The sequence below is a fragment of the Pogona vitticeps genome, chromosome 1, assembly GCF_051106095.1.
Source record: "Pogona vitticeps strain Pit_001003342236 chromosome 1, PviZW2.1, whole genome shotgun sequence".
NCBI classification, from domain to species: Eukaryota; Metazoa; Chordata; class Lepidosauria; order Squamata; family Agamidae; genus Pogona; species Pogona vitticeps.
The window spans coordinates 278013552-278036575 of NC_135783.1; the positions used below are offsets into that span (position 1 = coordinate 278013552).

At 38.8% G+C, this 23024-nt stretch overlaps 1 protein-coding gene across 1 annotated transcript in view; it reads right to left on the bottom strand.

The window, feature by feature from the left end:
• Nucleotides 1–23024, bottom strand: part of SLC6A5 (solute carrier family 6 member 5) — a 77616-nt gene that overhangs the window by 47697 nt on the left and 6895 nt on the right. Inside the window, exons 3-6 of the mRNA XM_020782878.3 lie at nt 18171–18312; nt 15241–15373; nt 13015–13149; nt 10837–10940 (exon numbers count right to left, since the gene is read on the bottom strand). Coding sequence (XP_020638537.3) covers nt 10837–10940; nt 13015–13149; nt 15241–15373; nt 18171–18312 — 514 coding nt within the window. The remainder of the gene's footprint in view (nt 1–10836; nt 10941–13014; nt 13150–15240; nt 15374–18170; nt 18313–23024) is intronic.

A 23024-nucleotide genomic window follows, 5' to 3' on the forward strand; every position in this document is an offset into this window, starting at 1 on the left:
GCATATAATTATATAAAGTGGTGGAAATAATAGCAAAGCTCTATCATTATCATTAAAGTCACCCTTTCCAGTGTAATTATGTGAATGCTTTTCTACACCCTTATTTTTCTATTTTGCTTCAACGTAATTTGTTGTATGCTTGGTAGAAGATGGTGGTTTTTAGCCTGAAAATCAAGGTATAAAGTACTTATAATAAAAATACGAAAAAAACCCTAAGTGTTACTGCCTAAGACTTCTTTTGCTGTGTAACACCATGGTCAAAGTGCTGCACTGGAGTTCAGGAGATACCGGATTCCAATTCCCATGCAACTCATTGGGTGACCCAGGCCACTCATGGTCAACCTAATCTATCTAATGGGCTTATTGCAAAAATTAAGTGGGCAAGAGTAAAGCAATGGCTCCCCACTGCCTTGTGTTCACTGAGCCTCGTGGCGCAGTGGTTAAAACGCTGTACTGCAGCTAAAACTGTGCTCACGACCTGGGGTTCAAATCCCAGGTAGCCGGCTCAAGGTTGACTCAGCCTTCCATCCTTCCGAGGTCGGTAAAATGAGTACCCAGCTTGCTGGGGGGGCAATGTGTAGCCTGTATAATTAAAATTGTAAACCGCCCGGAGAGTGCTTGTAGCGCTATGGGGTGGTATATAAGTCCAAAAAAAACCCCAAAAAACAGAGGTCCTCCCACCCCCCCTCTGCACTCACTCATCCCCGCACAGCTGCTTTGTGCTTGCAAACGCATGCCAGCGCCTACACAAGCACTCTGCATACACACAAGAGAGACAGCACCCTGAGCACTGCGCCACCACTGGCACATGTGCCCGAGTGAATGAGCACCCACAGAAGCGCTGTGCTGCCATTTGCACATGCGCACGAGAGTGGGGAGTGACCCACCTTCCCCAGCTGGTCCGTGGGGCTAAAACGGTTGGGTATCCCTGCACTAGAGGAAGGACAGGAGATAAACATAACTAATAAATACACAGCAATTGTTAAATAAACTATCATTAAATAACAGAAAACAAAGTAGAATTTATCATTCCATGATAGAAAAATACCATCTGAGAATGAGTCTACTAAAGAAATAATGTTATCAAATGCTTAGGAAACAGTCTATTTGCAAAATCTGAATTGTCATGGAAGCAGTTCTTAAAGATTAGCCTAATTTTAGCAATTCACTGTAGAGATAAAATGCTATCATCTGTTTTTTAAAAACCTAAAGCAAAAGTGAATGCCTTCTGAAAATAAATACATTGGGAAGAGGTGGAAAGAAGCCAGTTAGTTATGAAATAAAGTGTGAAGCTTTTTCAGACACATCACCACTCTCATCTTTAAAATCACCCACAAAGAAGTGACAGAACTGAGGCATGTGTTATGAAGGAGAGGAATAACATCACAATACACTGGTTGCCCCCTAGACTCTTGTGCAAGGGGTTGGAATTGATGATCAATAGGGTCCCTTCCAGCTCCACAGTTCTAAGACATTAAAAGTATACAAAGGATGCCTATCATATTTTTCTTGATATACATGTATTGTGTATTTTGCAACTACGTTGATGGGGAAAGCAACATAGAAAAAATGGTTGAGGGTGGATATTTATTATTAATAATAGGGATTGTTGATGAAATCAACTGGTGGCAGCTGAGGGGCACATAGAGTGAGCTCCTAGTTTGGTGAAATAATCAGGGGCCACATGGAATTGTGACATCTATATCTTCAAAAAGGGCAAAAAGGAGGAACCTGGGAATTACAGGCAAGTCTGATATCAATCTTATGGAAAGTTTTGGAGCAGGTTATAAAGCATTATATTGCAATCACTTTGAAAACAATGCAATAATAACTAGAAGCCAACATGACCTTGTCAAGAACTAATCCTGCCAGACAAATCTTACCTCATTATTTGACTGTAGCCTCCATGATAGACAGTGGGAGGGCTGTAGACATTCAGCAACGCTCTAGATGAAGTGCCCCATGACATTCTGATTAGCAAGCTAACCAGGTGTGAGCTGGATAGAACAACTGCCAGCTAGATACACAGTCGGTTACAGAATTATACTCAGACAGTGCTTATCAATGCCTCCTTCTCAGACTGGGAGGAGGCAACAAGTGAGGTACCACAAGGCTCAGCCCTGGACCCAGTGCTCTTCAGCATTATTAATGACTTGGACAAAGGGATGCAGGGAATGCTTATCAATGGTTGTTGTGGGTTTTTCGGGCTCTTTGGCCGTGTTCTGAAGGTTCTTCTTCCTAATGTTTTGCCAGTCTCTGTGGCCGGCATCAACCATTAAATCCCGGCCATGAAAGCTTTCGCAAATACAATGCAAATACAATGCTTATCAACATTGCTAATGACACAACATTGGATTGAATAGATAATACAGTTGAAGACAGAAACAAAATTCAAAAATATCTTGATAAGCTTAAGCACTGGGTTGAAAACAACAATTGAAATTTAATAGGGATAAGTGCAAAGTTCTACTCCTAGGAAAAACAGACCAAATGCACAGTTACTAATTCTCTTCTATTTAGAACTAGTTAGACCTCACCTAGAGTACTATGTACAGTTTTGGACACCATAATTAAGAATGATTCCAACAAACTGGAACAAGTTCAGAGGAAGGCAATACGGATATTCTGATGATTGGAAATCAAGCTGTATGAGGAAAGACTGAAAGAACTGGGCATGTTTAGCCTTGAGCCAAGAAGACCGAGGGGAAATGTGAGACCACTTTTCAAACACTTGAAAGATTGTCATACAGAGATGGAACAGAATCTGTTCTTTATCATCTCACAGTGCAGGTCACATATTAATGGGCTCAAGTTACAGGAAGCCAAATTTCAGTTGAACATCAGGAAAAACTTCCTGTTAGAGCAGTACAGGAATGGAACAAAGTACTTCAGGAAGGTTGCAAGAGAAAATTAGACAACCATCTACCATATATATTTTGATTTTTTGATTTGGATTTCTGCATTGATCAGGGAGTTGGACTTGATGACCTCATAATCCCCTTCCAACTCCATTCTTCTACGTTTTTCTGTAGGTGGCTATACCTGCAGCAAGTGCAAGCTGGTTTCATAGCTAAAAGAGAAGATCCAACAGCCTAAGGCCTGCCTATCCACACTTTAGCTCATCAGGGGAAATTAAGTGGTTTTGGACACAGCAGAGCAGGCTCATCTGGAAAAGCAATAAAGGACACACAGCTCTAGGAAGAAGGAAGAACATCAAAGGGAGGTGGCAAGCACTTGGAAGCATGCAACCCAGAGAAGGGCTATCCCATGTTTTCTTTTGCAGCTACAGGATCAATTGCAGGCCCTCCCCATGGATCGGATTTTGAGCCACTTTAACAGAAGCAACAGAAAGCATGGAAGTAACCATGCAGGACTCTGTAGATGGAAGGATTCCTATCAGGAAGAAGATGTGTCGCAGTGGCAGATGACTTCCTCTTAAGAGGGACAGAGACAAGAATGTGGAGACTGACAGGTGTGCTGGCTTCCTGGTGCAAGGATCCATAGCCTGATGGGGAGATTGTGAAGATTCATAAAGCCAACTGACTTTAATCTCATTATTCTGATCCATTCAGAAACAATGTTGCTGGACACCGCCTTCCCGATATACCAAGTGGCTAAGAGACACTAGGTAGGAAGATAGAATTTAGGGCACAAGTGGTTATTACATCACCTCTACTTATTGAAGATCAAGGGCCGAGAAGATAAAGAAGAACAACTGGCTATGCAGATGGTGCTGTGAAAGTTTTGCCTGTTTGGATCATGGCCCACACTTCCAAACTGAACCATTTCTAGCAAGAGATAGGTTGTACATGACAGGAATTATGAAGAACATCTTTAATATGCATCTTGCAAAACTCATAAGAAGGTCTTTAACCTGAATTCTGCTGGGAAGGGAGACAATATTTGAAAGAAAAAGGAAACACCGAGTACTGGAGCCAGTAGTTTCAGCAATGTCTGAGAAACTGGACAGTGGTACACCACCACCAATGGAGAAAGAAAAACAATAACAGCTTGACCAAAATTACCCATGGTTTCAGATGTCTCTCTCTACCAATACACAGAGCACGGGAAATAAGATGAATTCTTAACACAGGCAGGCAAATAAGATTTAATAAGCATTACTGAAACTTGTTAGGATAAAATTTGTGACAGGGATATAGTGTCTTAGACTCATGGGCAATATCTGGGGGATATTATCTATTTAAGAGGAATAGATTAAAATGCAAGGGAGGAGATGTAGCATTATGTTACATCTATAAGCAGATGTATGACTCAGAACGTGGTAGGCTGATTAATAATATTTTGATAAAAAGAAAACAAAGACAAAAACAACAGTAGCATCCCTGTGGAGGGTTTGCTATTGATTTCCAAGCCAGACTGAAGATTTTTATAATGCCTTTTGGGGTTAGATTACCCATTATACCAAAAGCAGAGATATGTACATGATAGTAATGGGAGTTTTCATCTTGCTATCTGCTTCAAGTCTAACTCTGAGAATAATGTACTGTACAACCAATTTTCCAAATGCCTGTTGACAATGTCATCTTCCAGAAGATGGAATCAACAACAGTATGAACTGGTTAACAAGATGAAAATAGAGGGAACTCTAAATGAAATTGACCACACTGTCTTGGGATTTATAATACTAAAGGAAAGGAAAACTGAGAATAGTATAATATGCATTCTAGACTTTAAGAAACCTGAGGTCAATAAGTTTAAGGAAATTTTGTTGTTTAGTCGTTCAGTGGTGTCCAACTCTTTGTGACTCCTTGGACCAGAGCACGCCAGGCCCTCCAGTCTTCCACTGCCTCCCGGAGTCTCTGTAACATATCATGGACAGATATTCTCAAAGAGAAAGGACAGTTTTTAAATGAATATATCAAAGACATTATCAAACAATTCTAATGAGGCAGTATCAAAATAAACAAGGTTGGCTGCATAATGAGCTTCTGGATGATCAGAGATTTAGAAGGAGCAGGTATAAGAAATGGAAGGAGAGGAAAATTGACTAAGAACAGTACAAACAAGTAGCTAATATTTATATGGAAAAGGTCAGAAGGCCTAAAGCTCAGAATGAATTCAGGCTTGGAAGAGAGTTTTTATCTTTAAAATAATAAAAAGGTGGGTTGGCTATGTTTACACCAAGAAGAAAAACAAAGAAGCAATAGGTTTGCTGTGTGGAAAAGAGAAAGAAATGCTAATAGGTGACAGAGAGAAGGCAAAACTGCTCAACAGCTATTCCCAAAGGAAAACTGTGTTCGACTGGTAATCAGTGAAAGGTGGGCTGCAGCACAATATAGATAAAGAGACTGTGTCAGAAAACTTCAAAGCCAGAAAAAAAATACATTCAAGAGTACTAAAGGAACTTACAGGAGCAATATCTGAGTCTCTGTATATAATCTTTGAGAGCTCATAGAGAACAGGCCAAGACTCTATAGAGCAGCAGTTCCCAATTTTTTTCGGTCCACAGACCAGCTGTGGAAGGCAGGACATGCCCCATGCCCACACACGTGCACAAACAAGGGCGTGCATGCTCTCGCATGGGCACGGGTGCACTCGTGTGCATGTGCAAATGGTGGCACAGTGCTTGTCTGGGTGTGGGCGCACTCTTGCACATGCACAAACAGCAGCGCAGCGCTCACACGGGTGTGCTGGACCACACACGTAGCTGCAAACAGGGTGTGCAGGGGTGAGTGAGTGCAGGGGGCAGAGGTCTGTCTCGGCGGCCAAGTCCAGCTCAGGCCACGGACCGCATCAGGCCGTGGACCGGGGGTTGGGGACCTCTGCTATAGAGCCAATGTTTCCATCTTCAAAAATGGGGGAGAGGATCTAAGCACCTAACAGCCAGTCAGTTTGACACTGACCCTAGCAACAACAACAAAATGAGAACACATAGTAAGGTATCAGGGGATGAGCACTTACAAAATAATGCAGTTTCCATTGGTACTAAGAGCTGGTATGAATTTCTCAAGAACAAATGATGCCAGGTGAATCTTATCTCTTTGCGGAGGTGAGGAGAGAAAGAGTTACAAGTTTGGTTTGGGAAAAGCTGTGGGTGTACTATATCTTGATTTCAGTGGTAAATCACTTCTGAGTACTGTTTACTGAATAAACCCTTGAAAAGGGTTGCCATAAGTCATAATTGACATGACAGCACACAATTATTATTGTTATTCCAGCAAGCTCCCCCAAGATATTCCTGTGGACAAAAATGAAGATTTGATGATGCTGCTGTTGGGTGGATTTGTAGTGAATTGACAGACTGTATTCAAAGAATGCTCATCAATGTTTCTTCATCATCCTCTGAAGAAGTGGGGTGCTGCAGACTGTTGTGCTGAGGCCAGTGTTGCTTAATACCAGAGGAACCTAAGAGCAGGGGAGCAGTGCTTATCAAATTTGCAGATGACACCAAACTGGGAGTAATAATCAATATTTTAAAAGACATAATTACAATTCAAGATGACCTCAGTAAAGTGATGAATTGGGCCAAAAACAAACAATGTATTTCAACGAGGATAAATGTAGAGGTCTCCATTTAGCCAGGAAAAATCAAATTATCAAATTTTGGATAAGCGACACCTAGACTGATAGCAGTACGTGTGAAAAGGATGTAGGGGTATTAGTAGACTGCAGTTTAAACTTGGTCTCTCTTCAGCCATGAAACTCATTCAGGAACCTTGGACCAATCACATACATTCTCAGCCTGAACTATCACAGGTTTTTGTGAGGATACTGGTTAGGTGGGAAGAGAGCCATGCAAGTTTATCTTGAGCCCCTTGGAGGAAAAGGGATATCAATGCAACAGGTAATTATAATCAAACATGATGGGCAGCCTCACTCAGTGTCAGCAAAAAGAAGCTGATTGGCTGGGACTAAGCCAATCATGAATCTCCAAGTGGGTTCAAGGGAAGTTAAAAAGGAGTCTGAGGGAGAGTGTTTTCAGTGGAGAGAGAGTTAACAGTCAGAGAGGGCTGGAGGGAGGTTGATACATAATTTACCAGTATAGTAGTGTGGGTTTCCAAAAGAGAATTGTCTGTATTGGTTATATTGTTAAGAAAGAACCTGTTACAGTTAGAAAGTTTGTTCTATAAAACACAAGAAACTGCTTAACTAAGAATTGTGCCATGTAACCATTACGTTTCATAAAATAAAATATATTATTGTTTCTTTTACAATTGAATGAGTTTGGCTCTTGCGTTTTGTGCTTAAGGATAGCCCAGGAAAGGGACTAGAGAGCTGGAAAAGTGATTAGCCAGGCGGGTGATGTGCCAGCAAAAAACTTTAATACAGTTCTAGGCTGCATAAATAGAAGTGCAGGGTCTAAACAAAGGGAAACAATAGTACCACTCTATTCTGACTTGGTCAGACTTGCCTTACAGCAGTGGTTCTTAACCTTTGTTACTCAGATGTTTTTGAACTGCAACTGCTAGAAACCCCAGCCAGCACAGTTGGTGGTGAAGGCTTCTGGGAGTTGCAGTCCAAAACTCCTGAGTAACCCAAGGTTAAGAACCAGTGCCTTACAGTACTGCTACTCTGGAGACTAGCTGACTGCTTTTTGTGCTCACATATGTTTTGAGGCTCTCCAGCTCTATGGGCAATACAGTACTGACTCCTAGGCATACACAGATTACGGTGGGTCATGGGACAAAGCCCCTCCTCTGAAATTCTGGGGTGAAACAGTCCCTCAACCCATTCCACAAACTTCCCCTGCTCTTGCAGTCCAGATTAGCCTTCCTGATAAGTATAATATTCCTTCTCCGCTCATACCAATACACTACATTGGCTTCCTGTTGTGTCAGAGGAAATGTGAGAAACAATTTAAAATGCTGGGATGTTTAGTTCTTGAAGAAGCTTGCCACATTCTCAAATTCCCTGCCATACATACATATTCCCTTACTCTAGTTTTTTAGGCATTATTTAAATTTAAATTGTACATCATGTTATTTATTTATTTTATTTAAAATATTTGTATCCCACCTTTCTCACCAAAAGGAACCAAAGGCTGTTCACGTCATTTAAAAGCTAATATTCAAAAACTAAAAAGAGTAAATATACAGATATTTTTAAAAAGGATTAAACAAGTATTATATTAAAAACTGTAAACAAAATCAATAGAAGAACACATTTAAGGCAACAGAGCACCATAATGACTGGCATACCATTTACTCAAGCCAGTCTCTACTGGCCATTCAATCCAGGCTGTGTCACCTCCTTTTGTTCTTCATGTTTAAATCCTATCGCTTTTGAATGGCAGAGGGGTCTTTGCCAATGTCTTTATTATTTTGTGGGGGGGGGCATCCCAGTAACCTAGTTGTCTGATCAAGTCCTCTGCCTAGAATTATAGTCTTCAGGAATAAATGTCAGAAGAAAAAAACAGAGATATATCTCTGCATGTGAAATGATTCTTCTTTAACTGCAACTTTTTAATATTGAAACTTACATCTGAAAGGGCAAATTTCATAATTTGGAGCCTCTCTTCAAGCATTTTAAGCATCTATTGGTTTGAAAATATAAACAGGAGCAACTTACTTGCTCAGATGAAAAAATCTGGGGAGGGGTAACATTTATATGCCACATTTGTATCCCACCCTCCAGCTAAGAAGTTAAGGACGACAGACATTGGATCCCTTTTTACACTCTACAACACAACTACAACACAACAAAGACAGATTTTTCTTTGCATTTTATTTTTATAACTCTATTAAGGTAGGTTGGTTATTTTCACCTCACTGGCTCTGTCCTGATAAGATTTATGACTAGGGCTACTGGATCAGCAACATCCCATTCCTTGAGATTCTAGGGCCAAAGCCAGAGAACTGGGGGCCAGTACTTAACGATGTCACACAGGGTGAACCCCTACAATTAGTCCTTGTAATTTTAGGATCAGAGTTGGAGACCTGGAAGTACAATCTTGTGTTGTCACAGAAAGACACTTTAGAAAGAATTGCAGAATGCTGTGTTTCTGACAGACAGAAAACATACACTATAATGAATTTAAAGGCCACAGCAGTAGCTGCTGCAGCAGCTCTAGAGCATGCAAGATAATGAAGAAGAAAAAACAAAGGTGTTACTGATTATTCCTAAACCTATAAAAATGGACCTTGAAATTTAGGTTGCAAGGCTGGGAGCATCCCATTTGGTGAGATTTTGCATCCAATGTCTGAGGGTTGAAGAATGGACACCCAAGCTTGGAAAAACTAAAATCAAAAGGTTATTCACCCTCAAATCATTCCAGGCTCAGTACTAAATCTACTGAGACTCAATACTCTATGGTGGATAAAAGTATCATACTAGACTCAAGGGACCTCGGTTCCAAACCCCACTTGGCCAATCCCTACTTGGCAATGATAAATCACTCCCTGAACATCTTGCATCACTGTAAGTTGGAATCAACTTAATAGCATGTAACAACTATATCTACTGCATCAAATGCCCTCCTTATGTAGTCTAGACCTAAAACCACAAACTGTGAACCTAAACAGAAGCAGTTCTTGTTGGTTTGAGCTTGGCACTCCACATTGTCAAAGTAACAATGAACTCAAAAAATGAAGACAGATGTGTCTCTGTAGCAGCAGGAGCATTTCTTACCTGCACCTCCAAATCTCATACTTATTACTGTTGTACAGCTTGTTGATTTATACTCTAAAAACTAACTGTAAGGCTGTTTTCAACCCTTTTACTAATATTAGGACAGGTGGGGGAATAAATATACTCATAGGCAAATAAATCACAGATGTAAAACTGACCTACATTCAAAAAAGGGGAGGAAGAAGGAGGCCAAACTTCTCAGTTCTTTCCCAGCTAGAAAGAAGGTATCAATTGCCATTAATTAAATGTTCAGTCTTTAGAACCTCAGAGACAGCATTTTTTAAATCTGAACCATGTTAATGCACCTGCAGGAATACTCACCTTACTAGCAATATAGCAATAGTGAAGTACAAACTACAGATTATCCTTGCTAATGCAGAGTGCTCAGCACAGCTGGATTCTGACCTATTTCTAAATCTTCAGATTTTCTCCAGCAGAGATGAGGCTTATGCAGTATTTCAAGGTGCTATCTTTTGGTTCCTGACAACTCCTTAGATTGCTGTCTTTTTCTTGACAACTCCCTAGATTTCTCTCCTCTTGGTCTCTTTTTAATTAGGGTAACTGCTGAACAGAAAATGGGACAAACAAACCTCAGGAGCCCAATGGATTTCAATACCCTGGATGAAAGACAGCATACTGTTTCCACACTTAAAGGGAACTGTGATTTAAAATTAGGCTCTGTGACTCTACACACAAAGCCACAGTTTTTAGCAATCACGGGATCAATCACAGTTTAGCCAAGCAAGACAACTTACAGGTCCTGTAGCTTCAAAAATATCATATGGTACAGATGTTCCTGCGCTGCATCGCACTAGATTATGGAGTGAAGTGTGGTTCATATATTTAATACGATAGTGAAAAACCTCAAAACATGCTGTCCCTGAAAAGCTAATTTCCTACATGTAGGAAGCCCCAAACTCTGGCTCTCTCCTCACCATTTGACAAGGTTGTACCATCTGAAGTCTTTTGAATGCATGGATTGGTTTTAACCTTCTTGGCTGTAGCACTTTGAAGCTGCATAAATTACAACAAACAGTCTACTTTGCTTTTCTCTATGTCTTAATTATCTTGAATTACTGGTGATTAGTGGAAGCCTAACAGTGTTTCCAAAAAGAAAAGAAAAACAAGCATTCAGCCCCTTATGCTGACTGATACAGATCTAAATTTGATTGAGATGCTTCTTGAAGCAACTTCATTGGTCAGTAAATTTAAAAAAATCACTATTTTCATTGAACTTGCTCTGCTTACCTGTAAAGGTTGTTGTGGAATTTGTTATAGGAAGACAAAGTAATCAGACCACCCCATGCAGCAGACAGAGAGAAAAAGATCTGAGTGGCAGCATCTTTCCATACCTTAAAGGGGGGAAAAAGCCCGGCGGGGTGAGAATTAGCAACAGCTTCAACAGACATCTTAAGTGCTAGCACTCTTTTGACTATAACAATACTTTTGGCCATACTTCAATGTCATAATCAGAGATTCCATACAAAAATGGCACAGCTAAGCCATGGAAAGCTTGCTGCTTCCAACTATGAAATGTAAGAAAATAGCTGAAAACAGGAATGCATGTCTGAATGGTGCAGTGAGACTTTTTAAGCCACCATGTGTAGCACGATGGCTCAATTTCAATTAGCAAAAGCTAATAGCTGAGACAGCGGTGGTGTGCGGCTTCTTGTATTTTACTCACAAGATGAAAAAGCTGCTTTTGCATGCTACAGTTACTCACTCCATTGTGGCATTGTGATTCTTGGTCCCTTAGTCCAAAACTACTAATTTTTCAAGCTCTGATTTTACTGTTACATATGTACAATCATAAATAAATTGTGCCTGCCATCAAACCCTGGTATCATAAATATCTAGTTAATAAGGAAAGGGTGGGGAAACTTTAGCTTCCAAATGTTTTGAACCACCATATTATCCCTTATCATCAGCAAGAGTGTATGGTCTTCAAGGAGTTCAATAGATTTGAAGTCCAAAATATCAGAAAGACCAAAAGTCTATCACTCGTGACATAGTCCCTAGTCCCTATAGGGTGGAACATACAGAAAACATAGATCTCTGCATGAATCATGATGAACATGTTTCTCTGAATGTTCCCTGAATCATAGACTCATAGAAAAATCAATTTGGTTCCATTGTTATACTGCACTGTTGTGCTCCAATGTTGAAAAGAATATAAAACTCCATTACATTAATTGCTAATAAAACTGTTTTGGCTTTTATTTGTTATTCATTTGTCTGCATGAGAATCTATTGCATAGGGCATTCTTGAAATGATAAGGAAAACAAATGTTGCCTACGTTTATTTTCTTCATACTTTCTCAAAGTTGAGGCACTACCATAGACTGATTTCGGGAAATCTCATATTGCTCTCAGTGCTTGTACACATTATAGTTAGAGATCTATATCTTGGGGCTAATTTTTTCTTTCCCAACACAAGTGTTTATTCCACATATTTATAACCTGCCTTTTCATTTGAATATAAATGCCAGGTGCAATATAAAATAATTGAAAACATAAGGTCAATTCCCTCTTATCCTGACCTTCTCAGGGTTTTCTAGATATAGACTATTCACAAGTGATTTAGCATTCCCTTTGTCTGGAACCATGCTCTGGAATCATGCTGCTTCCCCAAGGCTGCACAGTGGTGTGAGACTTAAACCCATCTGCCATATATGCTCCTGATGCTCTTGGCTGGCCCTTCTGACAAGCACAGTAGGGATTCAAACTCCTGGCTCAGATGCTCCAACCCACTGAGACGTACTAATGGATACACTAATATGAATCCTGAATTGCTTATATAAATAAATGCACTTCCTCATAGCAGACTTGGCATAATTCACCAAAGGAACATATCCAAGGAGACGCTTTATAAAAATCTAATCCAACGGCAGCCTGAATCCTATTAGTGATTTACATGTGTTTCAGTTAAACAATGCAATGCACAACAACGAATTGTTACTAATTAAAAAGATGCTGGTTGCATTATTAGGTATATGATCCTTGCACAACTGGGCATGCACCTATTTAGCAGTAATTTGCCATGGTGACTTCCGCAGTTTAACTTATACACATGTAAAACACCAACAGGATTCTGGCCATTGTATAATAAATTATAGGTGACACAATATTATTCATACATATCTGCAAACTTTCTTAACATGCATTGGCCCAAATCCTCTTAACTAGTCATGCTGGCATAACACAACATTTGGAGGGAAATTGCCCCAAATTAAGAAATCACTGACATTATCAGTTACATACAAATGAGGTTCCATGTGAGACTGATAGCATCTATAGTGATTGTTTAACTTGAGGCAATTTGCCTCCCAAAGTTATGTCATTTGCATAGCTACACAAGGTGATTTTGGTTATACATTTTCTCAAATTATGCACTCTATTAGAGTGTGACTAGAATAATAAGCCCACCATAGCATCAACAAGTTTCTCCCACTTAGGTGTGATGAAGTACCAGATTCCATCTCCGGCGCCTGGTAAGGTTACTCCTCTGATAAGTAAGATTATAAGCACTACATAAGGGAATGTGGCAGTAAAGTACACCACCTAAAGAGACCACACAAAACCAAAGAATTAGTGGGGTTGAATCAACAAGAAACATGATTGATTCTCTAATTACAATAAAACACTACATAGAGCAAGCCAATGAAACTGTGCAATGGGAAGCTGAGAAATCTACTTTGACAGTAAGATTATTTGTTAAAATATTGCTCTCAACACAGAACCACAAACCAATAAAGGTTTGGACATATTTAATATGAACCTACTATAATGCATATCCCATGCAGATTGATCTTTTACAGTATATACTCACATATATATTTGGCCACCAAATTGATGAAAAGCAAGGTAAATATTTGCTGTAGTGGAAGTGATCTGGAACTACAGACAATTATATGGAACTGGATCTTCTAAGACCCCAAATGGCTGTGTACAATTGAGGTAGCTGCTTCTGCTCCCACAGTTGAAATTCTCTATCCATGTAGATTATGCATGGTGATTAACAACCATGCTGGTAATATTCCTCTCAAGGATGTAGGCAATGGCTGCATGATTATAACAAATAGATAACAACTAAGACTAGTCCTAAGACATTTATTTTACCCCATCATTGTTTATCCTCATACGTTACTAAAACACAAAAGCATGTGAATGGAGGAAATAGCTGAATGACTATACAAATATAGGGCAACAATATTTCTGTCACATTGGCTGAAATTCTGTTGCTTAGTGTAGTAAATCACACTAGAATAGGCCCACTGAATCCATGGGAATTTGGCAAGTCAGCTGCTCCACAAGTTTCATTAATTCAAATAGGCACCCTCTAACTGCAACTCATTACAATAAAGTAAGATGCAACTAGAGTAGGCCCATCTGAATCAATGGAACTTAAGACAGAGCTGGCGTGCTGTGATCCATGGGGTCACGAAGATTCAGACATGACTTAACGACTAAACAACAAAGACAGAGCTGACTCACCAATTTCCCACTGGTTCAGTGAGCCTATTCTATGTGACTTACTACACTAGGCAACATCATGTTCAGCTACCCAGAAAAAGGAAATTATATGGTCTGCTCCAGCCAAAGATGGAACAGTCAATCTAACAGTTGCCTAGGAATATGGTATTAATTCACTGGTTCTTTACAGGTGTCACCAACTACCTCTCGATAGAACATAGAACAGACTTCTTGTGGAAAAAGATGGCCAATTTATATTGCCATCAGTATTACTGAGACTGTCATCTATATGTGTGCTTACTTTGGAGTTAGTCCCATTGACTTACCTTCCATCTTTGAATGGATACTGCAGCATCCACTTTGGTACTTGCTTTAAACAAAGAGCCTCACCTGCACATAGCTTTTGGAACATTGTTGTTTTTTCTACACCACCCCCAGCTCAGAAATGACCAGCCTGACAAGATTTGTGTGGACTTGAAAGCTAGCCTCTGCACATGAGATTTTAATGGTCTAATAAAGGTATTATCTAACCTTGCTTTCCTAGTGGCTTACTATCCCTGAATATTTTGAATATTATCCAATCATACTTTACATAGATGTGATCATACATACTAACATACATTAACCTCTTTGAATGCAGGTCCATATGATTTGAATGCAGTCCTATATCTTTAATCCATTGTGCTTTAATCCTGAAAACACCATGGAAGAGGAAACACAAGAGATAAGAAGAAGAAGAAGAAGAAGAAGAAGAAGAAGAAGAAGAAGAAGAAGAAGAAGAAGAAGAAGAAGAAGAAGAAGAAGAAGAAGAAGAAGAAGAAGAAGAAGAAGAAGAAGAAGAAGAAGAAGAAGAAGAAGAAGAAGAAGAAGAAGAAGAAGAAGAAGAAGAAGAAGAAGAAGAAGAAGAAGAAGAAGAAGAAGAAGAAGAAGAAGAAGAAGAAGAAGAAGAAGAAGAAGAAGAAGAAGAAGAAGAAGAAGAAGAAGTACGCATGAACAAATACCAATATCAATGATAAATGTTTCCCTTACCAACTTTTCTTCTAATACTATGCCAACTGACAAGTGCCATCTTGATATCTCACTCTTCAACAGATTGGCAATTATTATATACACAATACAACACAAGTAATAATCAGGCATTTGGACCTATGCCTGTTCTAAAGAAAGGTATTCACTTACTTTTCCTGATGTCTTTATTCCTTTAGCCAGGGAGGCATAGACAATTACCCAAGCCAGAAACAGAGACAGTGCCAAAGGCCACCTGATTTCACCAGGATATTCAATCCCTGCAGAAATCTTCAACACATGGTACCTAAGAGTCAAAATGTCAATGTGAGCCACTGCAATCTGCAGTCCTCAAGTGCAGACCTCTGTATCAGGTCAAATATAACTTTCATTTTCTATGATTACATCAAAATTCACCTTTTTTACATTCAAATTATGGTTAACAAATACAGGATACACTTCATAAACCCTAAAGTCAATCGAAAAGTTATCATTACTCTCAGAGAATGTGGATTGTACCCACAAAGCAAATTACCGCTAGGACCGAATACAGTTGCAGAGAGAAGTTCAATCTAGGTGACCTAGATTCAAGTCCCAACTGTGTTGTGAACAAACTGGTGCCTTTATATAAATTGCTTTTTCAACTGAACAAAGATGGTCAGAAAACTGGGGGATTTTACATCTATTCTCCTGTCAGGTTTGATCATTTCCTGTTGAGATTTAGGCATACAGCTGCTCTCTTCTCCTGTGCAAGGGTGGCTGGGAGGTCTATTAAAATCTGATCTGTGTGTAAAAGATAATGAAGGATACGATCAGGCTCTGGATGATTTTCTTCATTCTCCTGCTAAGAAGAGTCTATCAAACACCTTGTTACACGTCACAGCTAAGGGTAAACTGAGGCCAAGCTGAGAAAGTAGTAGTGCAGAGAGCATCATGACATGTAAGAGCTCAGTACCAGGTCTATTAAGTGGTAGTGTTGTGGCAAAGAAGCAATTTTTATATACTATTGCATTGTTGCAATATCATCTAGGAAAGTGGTTCCAAGTGGTTTAGAATATTCTACAATTTGACCCATTCAGGGACACACTGGAAAATCCTAAGAGGCACCTTTGCAAAGCTCTAGGTGTATAAAATTTAGTCTATCTGACATGATCTCAGTCTTACGCTGATGTCTTTTCAGCACTAGGCAGACTCTTTGTTTCCTCAGGACATTTAAATCATGCTGCAGCTTTTTTGGTTTGCTGACATTATTCAGGGGGTTTTGGTTGGTTGGTTAGTTGGTTGGTTGATTGGCCGGTCCCTAGTCTTATCTGATGTTGTTTTAATGTTATATTTAAAAAGACATTTAGCCATGCCATCCATGAGTAAAAATTTAAGAAAACGAGAGCTGATTATTAACCTTTATTGGGCCACTACAGTGCAATCAAAATTGTGAGCAGCAGTCTCTGCTATGGATTGAAGTAGTTTCCTCCCATTCCAGGTTTCTAACAGCCAGCCTGGTGCAAAGTTCTAAAAGACTCAAAAAGCTTGCATTTTATAGTGATCTGGTGGCCCACTAAAGGTATTTAGTAATGACATGCTTCCAAGACAATTCTGCTTTATGGCGTACCTTTCCAGGGTTTTCTAGGTATGAATTATTCAAAAATTTGCCATCTTTTTCTTCTTAAGGATGCTCTGAGACTGTGCAGCCTTCTCAAAGCTACGTACACAGGCTGACTATTCTTCCACAAGGAATACTAGAGAATCAACCTTCAGCTAATGACTTTCAACTTTGTAGGCAGGTACACAACTCACTGAGCTATATTCTTCTTTGTGAGAAAACTCAGATAACCTATTAGGGGATGGGTAACCAAGAACTTATGTTAGGTTATAAACCATGGAATAAGTGTGACTCCTTTATTTTTCCCTTTCTGCCCTTTTGTTTACCTCTGCAGTCTAGTCAATCTCCAAAACTATGATCAGACAAAGTAATATAGCATTATTCCTGTAGTACCTCACTTCTTACAACAATCCTCTGAGACAAATTTATGGGATCTGGTATTAATCAGAGATGGGAAATGATTTCCTTTTTGGACTGCTTTCAGAATCCCATAGCTGGCATAGCCAATGATCATGCTAGCTTGAGAATTCTTGGAATTATAGTCCAAAAAGTGAGAAGCATGCATCTCTGCATTACCTTTAGGGTACTAAGAATAAAAGAGAATTCAATAGGATTTGAACCCAGATCCAGAGATCACATCATAGCAGTTGAACTTCTTGTCTCTTTCTTGAACTACATGCTGTTTTCATGGGATGTGTTCAATGACAGGTCTGATTCCACCAAATTACATTTGTCATCATATTACCAATAATTAGCTCATTAATGAAGACCCTACATATGAAATAAAAAGGTAAAGGTAAAGGTTCCCCTTGACAATTTTTGTCCAGTCGTGTTCGACTCTAGGGGGCAGTGCTCATCCCCGTTTCCAAGCCATAGAGCCAGCGTTTTGTCCGAAGACAATCTTCCGTGGTCACATGGCCAGTGCGACTTAGACACAGAACACTGTTACTTTCCCACCGAAGTGGTCCCTATTTATCCACTTGCATTTGCATGCTTTCGAACCGCTAGGTTGGCGGGAGCTGGGACAAGTGACGGGAGCTCACTCCATCGCGTGGATTCGATCTTACGACTGCTTGGTCTTCTGACCCTGCAGCACAGGCTTCTGCGGTTTAGCCCACAGCGCCACCACGTCCCATACATGTATAAATAAGTGACATAGGTACTGAATGCATGAATAATACAGAAAGGGTCAATAGGATTGGTAAGTGCAGTTTTTGTTTGGCTAATAATACATACTGTACTGTGCTATACTTTTATCAAATTGAATCTCTGGTTGGTCTGAAAATAAAATGTGTAAAAGGAAAATGGTGGTTATGTGTGCTTAATGTACTGTTAATCAGCTAAGGGTTGGTGAGTACATTAGCGTTTCATTAAAGGAAAATCTTCAGATACATATATGTCTACACACTTTATATAAACTGAATTTACTCAGTTACCCAATAGCTTTTCCACTTGGACTTCATCTTAAATTATTTGTTATACAACTTTTTAAAAAAAATCTTACTTGAAGTATTCTTCACTGCCACTGACAAAGGTTTTGTTGACACGGCTGGTGTAGTTCACCATGGTCAAGTTTGGATAGGCACTCATACAGAAAGTAGAGTTCTTTATTTGTAATTTGGGATGGTCAGCAATGATGCAGGAATCTGATAAAAGACACAAAGCAAAAGATGAACATTCTGAGCTAAAATACACCTGCAGACTTTTGATGAATAACAGTGAGCAAGTATCATTTTGCATCTAAAGTATACTGTGTTTTATTTGACTGCCTAAAATTTAATTAAGTGTCTGTGTTCTGTTGAACAGGAAGGTACAGTTTCCCTCTCAGCATTAATCACATTTGAGTCTTCCTATCAACTGATGAAAGTAATTTGTCTCAGAGTGCTATGTTTTTAATTTAGCACTTGGAGAGTTATTTCATTAATGTAAGAACAATGAAACCCACAACTGAGCAAAAATGAAATCCTTGGATTTAACCCAATCTTATTCATATTTATCCAGATGTAAGCCTTCAGTGGGCCTTTTACTGAAGTAAATAGGGACAAAATCATGTAACCGGGCCTCTGTCATTCCAGTGGAGAATTTCCTGACTGGCTGCATGTGTTATATAAAAGCATAAGCCTATCTCAAAACATTTAGCTTTTATACAATGACTTTGTCATTTGTCCTGAATTATCAGTAGCCATACAGCTACTGCTCAACTGAAGGGGCAGTTGAGGGATAGTTGCTGCCTATAATGCAGCAGCATGAAGAACCCATTTCTTTTGCCTATTGAACATCCACAGGCTGGACCTACAGTTCCAAATATTGTAATAGTCGTGCTTTCGGAAGCAGGCAACTGGGATTTATTTCCAGCTGTTATTCCTACAAAGTTTTAAATAGCCATTATTTCAACGCAGCTTCTGTGTGCAGCCTAACAGTATTCGTTCTAATGCTTTGCTGCAAAATTTATACGACAATGACTTGTCACTTTACACTGTAAAATGACTGGCAAACCATTAAATACCAATCTGTGAAGGTACGACTAGTCATTTTATACTGCTGTTAATAAACTATTTGTGTACTTGGTTTGTCGAAAGAAAGAAAGAAAGAAAGAAAGAAAGAAAGAAAGAAAGAAAGAAAGAAAGAAAGAAAGAAAGAAAGAAAGAAAGAAAGAAAGAAAAAGAAAGATTCACTAAATTAAATATTTAGTCTGTGCATAGCTTGTAAGTTACACTTACCAACTACAATTCTGGAAACTAAACTAGAAGTCCACTTTGGATGTTATTATTTTGAATGAGTGCCCTGCTTTTCCATCTGAAGGCATTCAAGGCAGATGAAACAACTTGTAAACTATATTCTAATAAGTAACGAATCTACTTTCAAAAATCCATAGGAATAGTCCAGTCACCCTGAACTATATATGAATTATATGGCTAAACTTTATCGAGTCACAGGAATGCACAAAAATATATCCATATTTCTTGGATTATTGATTTATCACTTGAACTGGAAGTGTACGAAATAATACTTGGGAGTAAACAAACCTGCAAAACTTGAGTCCCTGTTTTTATGTGTTCTGCCTTATGGATGAAGAACAAAGTTGCCGTGGGACAAAATGCACTGAATCAACACTGTTGAGCTGCTATAGAAGTATTATGTGCTCCATTTCATCTAAAGCTAGGTTTAGCAAGATTTCAGTTTTTTTGGGCTTCTGCATTTGTGTAGAAGGGAATTTGCCATGCCATACTACTACTCTGCATGAAAACTGTCAATCAGCAAATTCATTCTTCAAGAGAATTTTAAAAGATATATGTGCCCTAATGCCAAAACATTAGCCATTTCTTTAAAAAATAAAAAATAAAAACATGTATGTAATATGCAAGTGTAAGAAGACATGTCTCAAAAAAGAAGTAATTATGAATAACTGTGTAGTAAGATGATAATTTGGGGCTCTTAACTAGGATATCCCTCCCTCCCACAATAGAAATTCAGTGGTTAGACCTTTTCAGATTTTAATTTTTAAAAATATGCTTTATGAGATTTGTTTTAATATCTCAAATCATAGGACAAAATCCTGTTGCTTAGCTATAAGCATAACTCCATATTACACCGGGAGTAATTATGGAAGTTCCAAGGCAGAAGTGGTATCCATAAAGCACTTCCAACAGCACATTGAGCAACACTGACTATGGGAATTGCACAACCAATTGCTCAATTGAAGTGTGCAAGGCCTTGTTGCCATGCATGACACCTCATACATTTAGATATAGATAACTTTATGTTATGCCTGCTTGAACAGGACTTCACCCGTAAAGTGCAATTCTATAAATCTGATAAACTTCAGAGTAAGCTCTATTGAAACCTACCTCTTAGTTTGCAAGGATCTGATGACAGAGCTTCTAATATGTCCTAAGCTATTATGTACCCTTGTTAAGAGCATGTATGGAACTTAGAAGGATCTAAAGCTTTCTCACCCTACTCAAGAACTACACCTTTGCCCTCCCCTGACGTTGAACTCATGATGTCTGACAGAGAAAGGCTCCAAACATTTTTTGCTGGGACTAGCTGTATCTCTTTTTCCATCCTGAAAGAAAGCCATCAGATGTATCTTATATCTCCTTGTCCAATAAGGCTATGACTCTCCTAATATATGCTGGGATAGGAAAGCTACAAAAATGTTTGATTCCCCCACTTTAAAAAAATTAAATTCAGCTGTCACTCAGAATTATCTTCAACATCTGGATTTAGTGTTTCACAGAATGAGGGATCAACCATTGTGGCTTGCTTGATTTCTCCCTGCTAGCACCTCTTGGGAATGTCCCAGATATAACAGGAAATCATTTCAGCATGTGATATGTGATGCTTATAGTTTTCTCCTATGTTCCATTTTAGGACTGTAGCTAGATGGGGATGGCTACATGCTTTGAATGTAAGCCTCTCCCTCTTTTACTTTGTTTATACACATTACTTTCATACCTGACAAAAACAACTCTTTTTTGGAGAACTCCAAAAATTGCTCACAATTTCATGATTTGTCTTTAGCCTAATGAGGGTTATCACTCAGATATGCTTTGAGCATTTTTATGGCCATCATTGCTACTTCTGGTTGGTTGTTTAATGCTAACAATTTTGTCAACATGCACATCTATTGAGACAAATGGGCAGATCAGGAGCTTTATTATTTATTCGGAGGAATTAACCAACCTTCCCAAGCCACCTAGTTCAGTACAGACAACATTTCTATTAACTGATGGAGGTGTTTTGAAATTATGTCTTAAAAATCAGAGCACAGGAAGTTGCCTTTATTGGGTGAGATGATAGGTCCTTGTAGCCCAATATGGTCAACAATGACAGGCAATTGCCATCGCAACCCACTAGCTTTCTACATGGAGGTATACACAGATCTTTCACAAGCAAGGTGTTATACTTCAAGTTAGCCAGCAGAGAGTGTAGTAGTATGCTATCATTCAGCTCTCCTACTGTTCTGCTCACTTCTAGAATCCCCTGAACATTATTTGGAAACTAGAAGTTGAAAAAGCTGTAGACGCTTTTTATCCCTGGCACCATACATCTTACTGCCTGATATCTTGTATACAAATAGTCTTCTTACTTATAAAGTATAATATACTTAAACTCTAAAGGCCATCACAATTGAAAACAGAAATAGATGCATTTAAAATTCACTGAAATTGATTTTAATGTGCCTAACTCTGTGTGGTATGTACTGCAAAAATTGAATATGAGGATCTGAGGGGAAAATCATGGGCTTGGATTATTGTTTTTAATTTTTGCATGTCAAAAATATGGAATAATTGGGCTTCTTTTTTTTTTAAGGGGGTTCCCAAATAAGCTGCAGGAATTAGACTTTCCTTTAAAAAAAAAACCTTCATGAATGAAGGCATCTACATTCTTCATATATTGCATTCAATCTTTTTCTTTTTGTTCTCAAATTCTGTATAATGCTGATGTATCACATCAAACACAGTAGCATATTTTGGTAGAAGCAGGAATCCCTTCAAAAGAAAACATTTGAAATAATTGTGCAAAGTTATTGTTACTTGACTTCTCTTGAAAGTCTTTAAAATCTGCTTATAACACAATCCTGTGCAAATCGTTTCCAAAGCAAGCACCAGTGGATTCAGTGGCACTTACTCCTAGATAAGAGGCTGTAGTACTGCGGCTTAAATGAATTTGTATAAATGAACACATCTCAGAATTGAGCAGTTCTAAAATCTACACTAGTGCAGATCATGGGCAACTGTGTAGGATATACGGGATCTGCCTTGTTTAGACCATGCTGTAGCATGAGCAAGATCACAGGATGACAGTTAAGGTCAGTTTTGCTGCAGTGCAGCAAGATTTTTACAGTTTAGCTTTCTAGAGATATTGCTTTCCCTGCATTTGACCATTCAGATCAGCAGAGGGCGCAGTCAGTTTGCAGTAGAGGACAAACAAATCTTTGTATGCAGTGCTATCCATCAAACCCTGAAGGATAGGCAGAAAATAATTACAACACTGAAGTGGAAGATGCTACCATCAAATTACATTTACATGGCTAGTTGTTAATAAGAAAAAATATATAAATTTGAAACTTAGGCAAGCCAACTGCGCTTTTTCAACTCCTAATGTAAATTATTACTATTGTTACTGTTACTATTGTTTTTAATGTTTCCATACACTTTTCTAACTCTCAAGTGTGTATGAAGTTCTTTAAAACTATGAAATTACATTTTTCAATTGGCATATTCCAGACTGGAATGCAAATCTGAACAAGAACTTGAGCTATAAGCAATCATACCAGCAAATGCAAGACAATAGTGTAGTCTTCACTGCGTTATCTTTACAAGGTTGTACACCTTCACAATAAATATTGCAG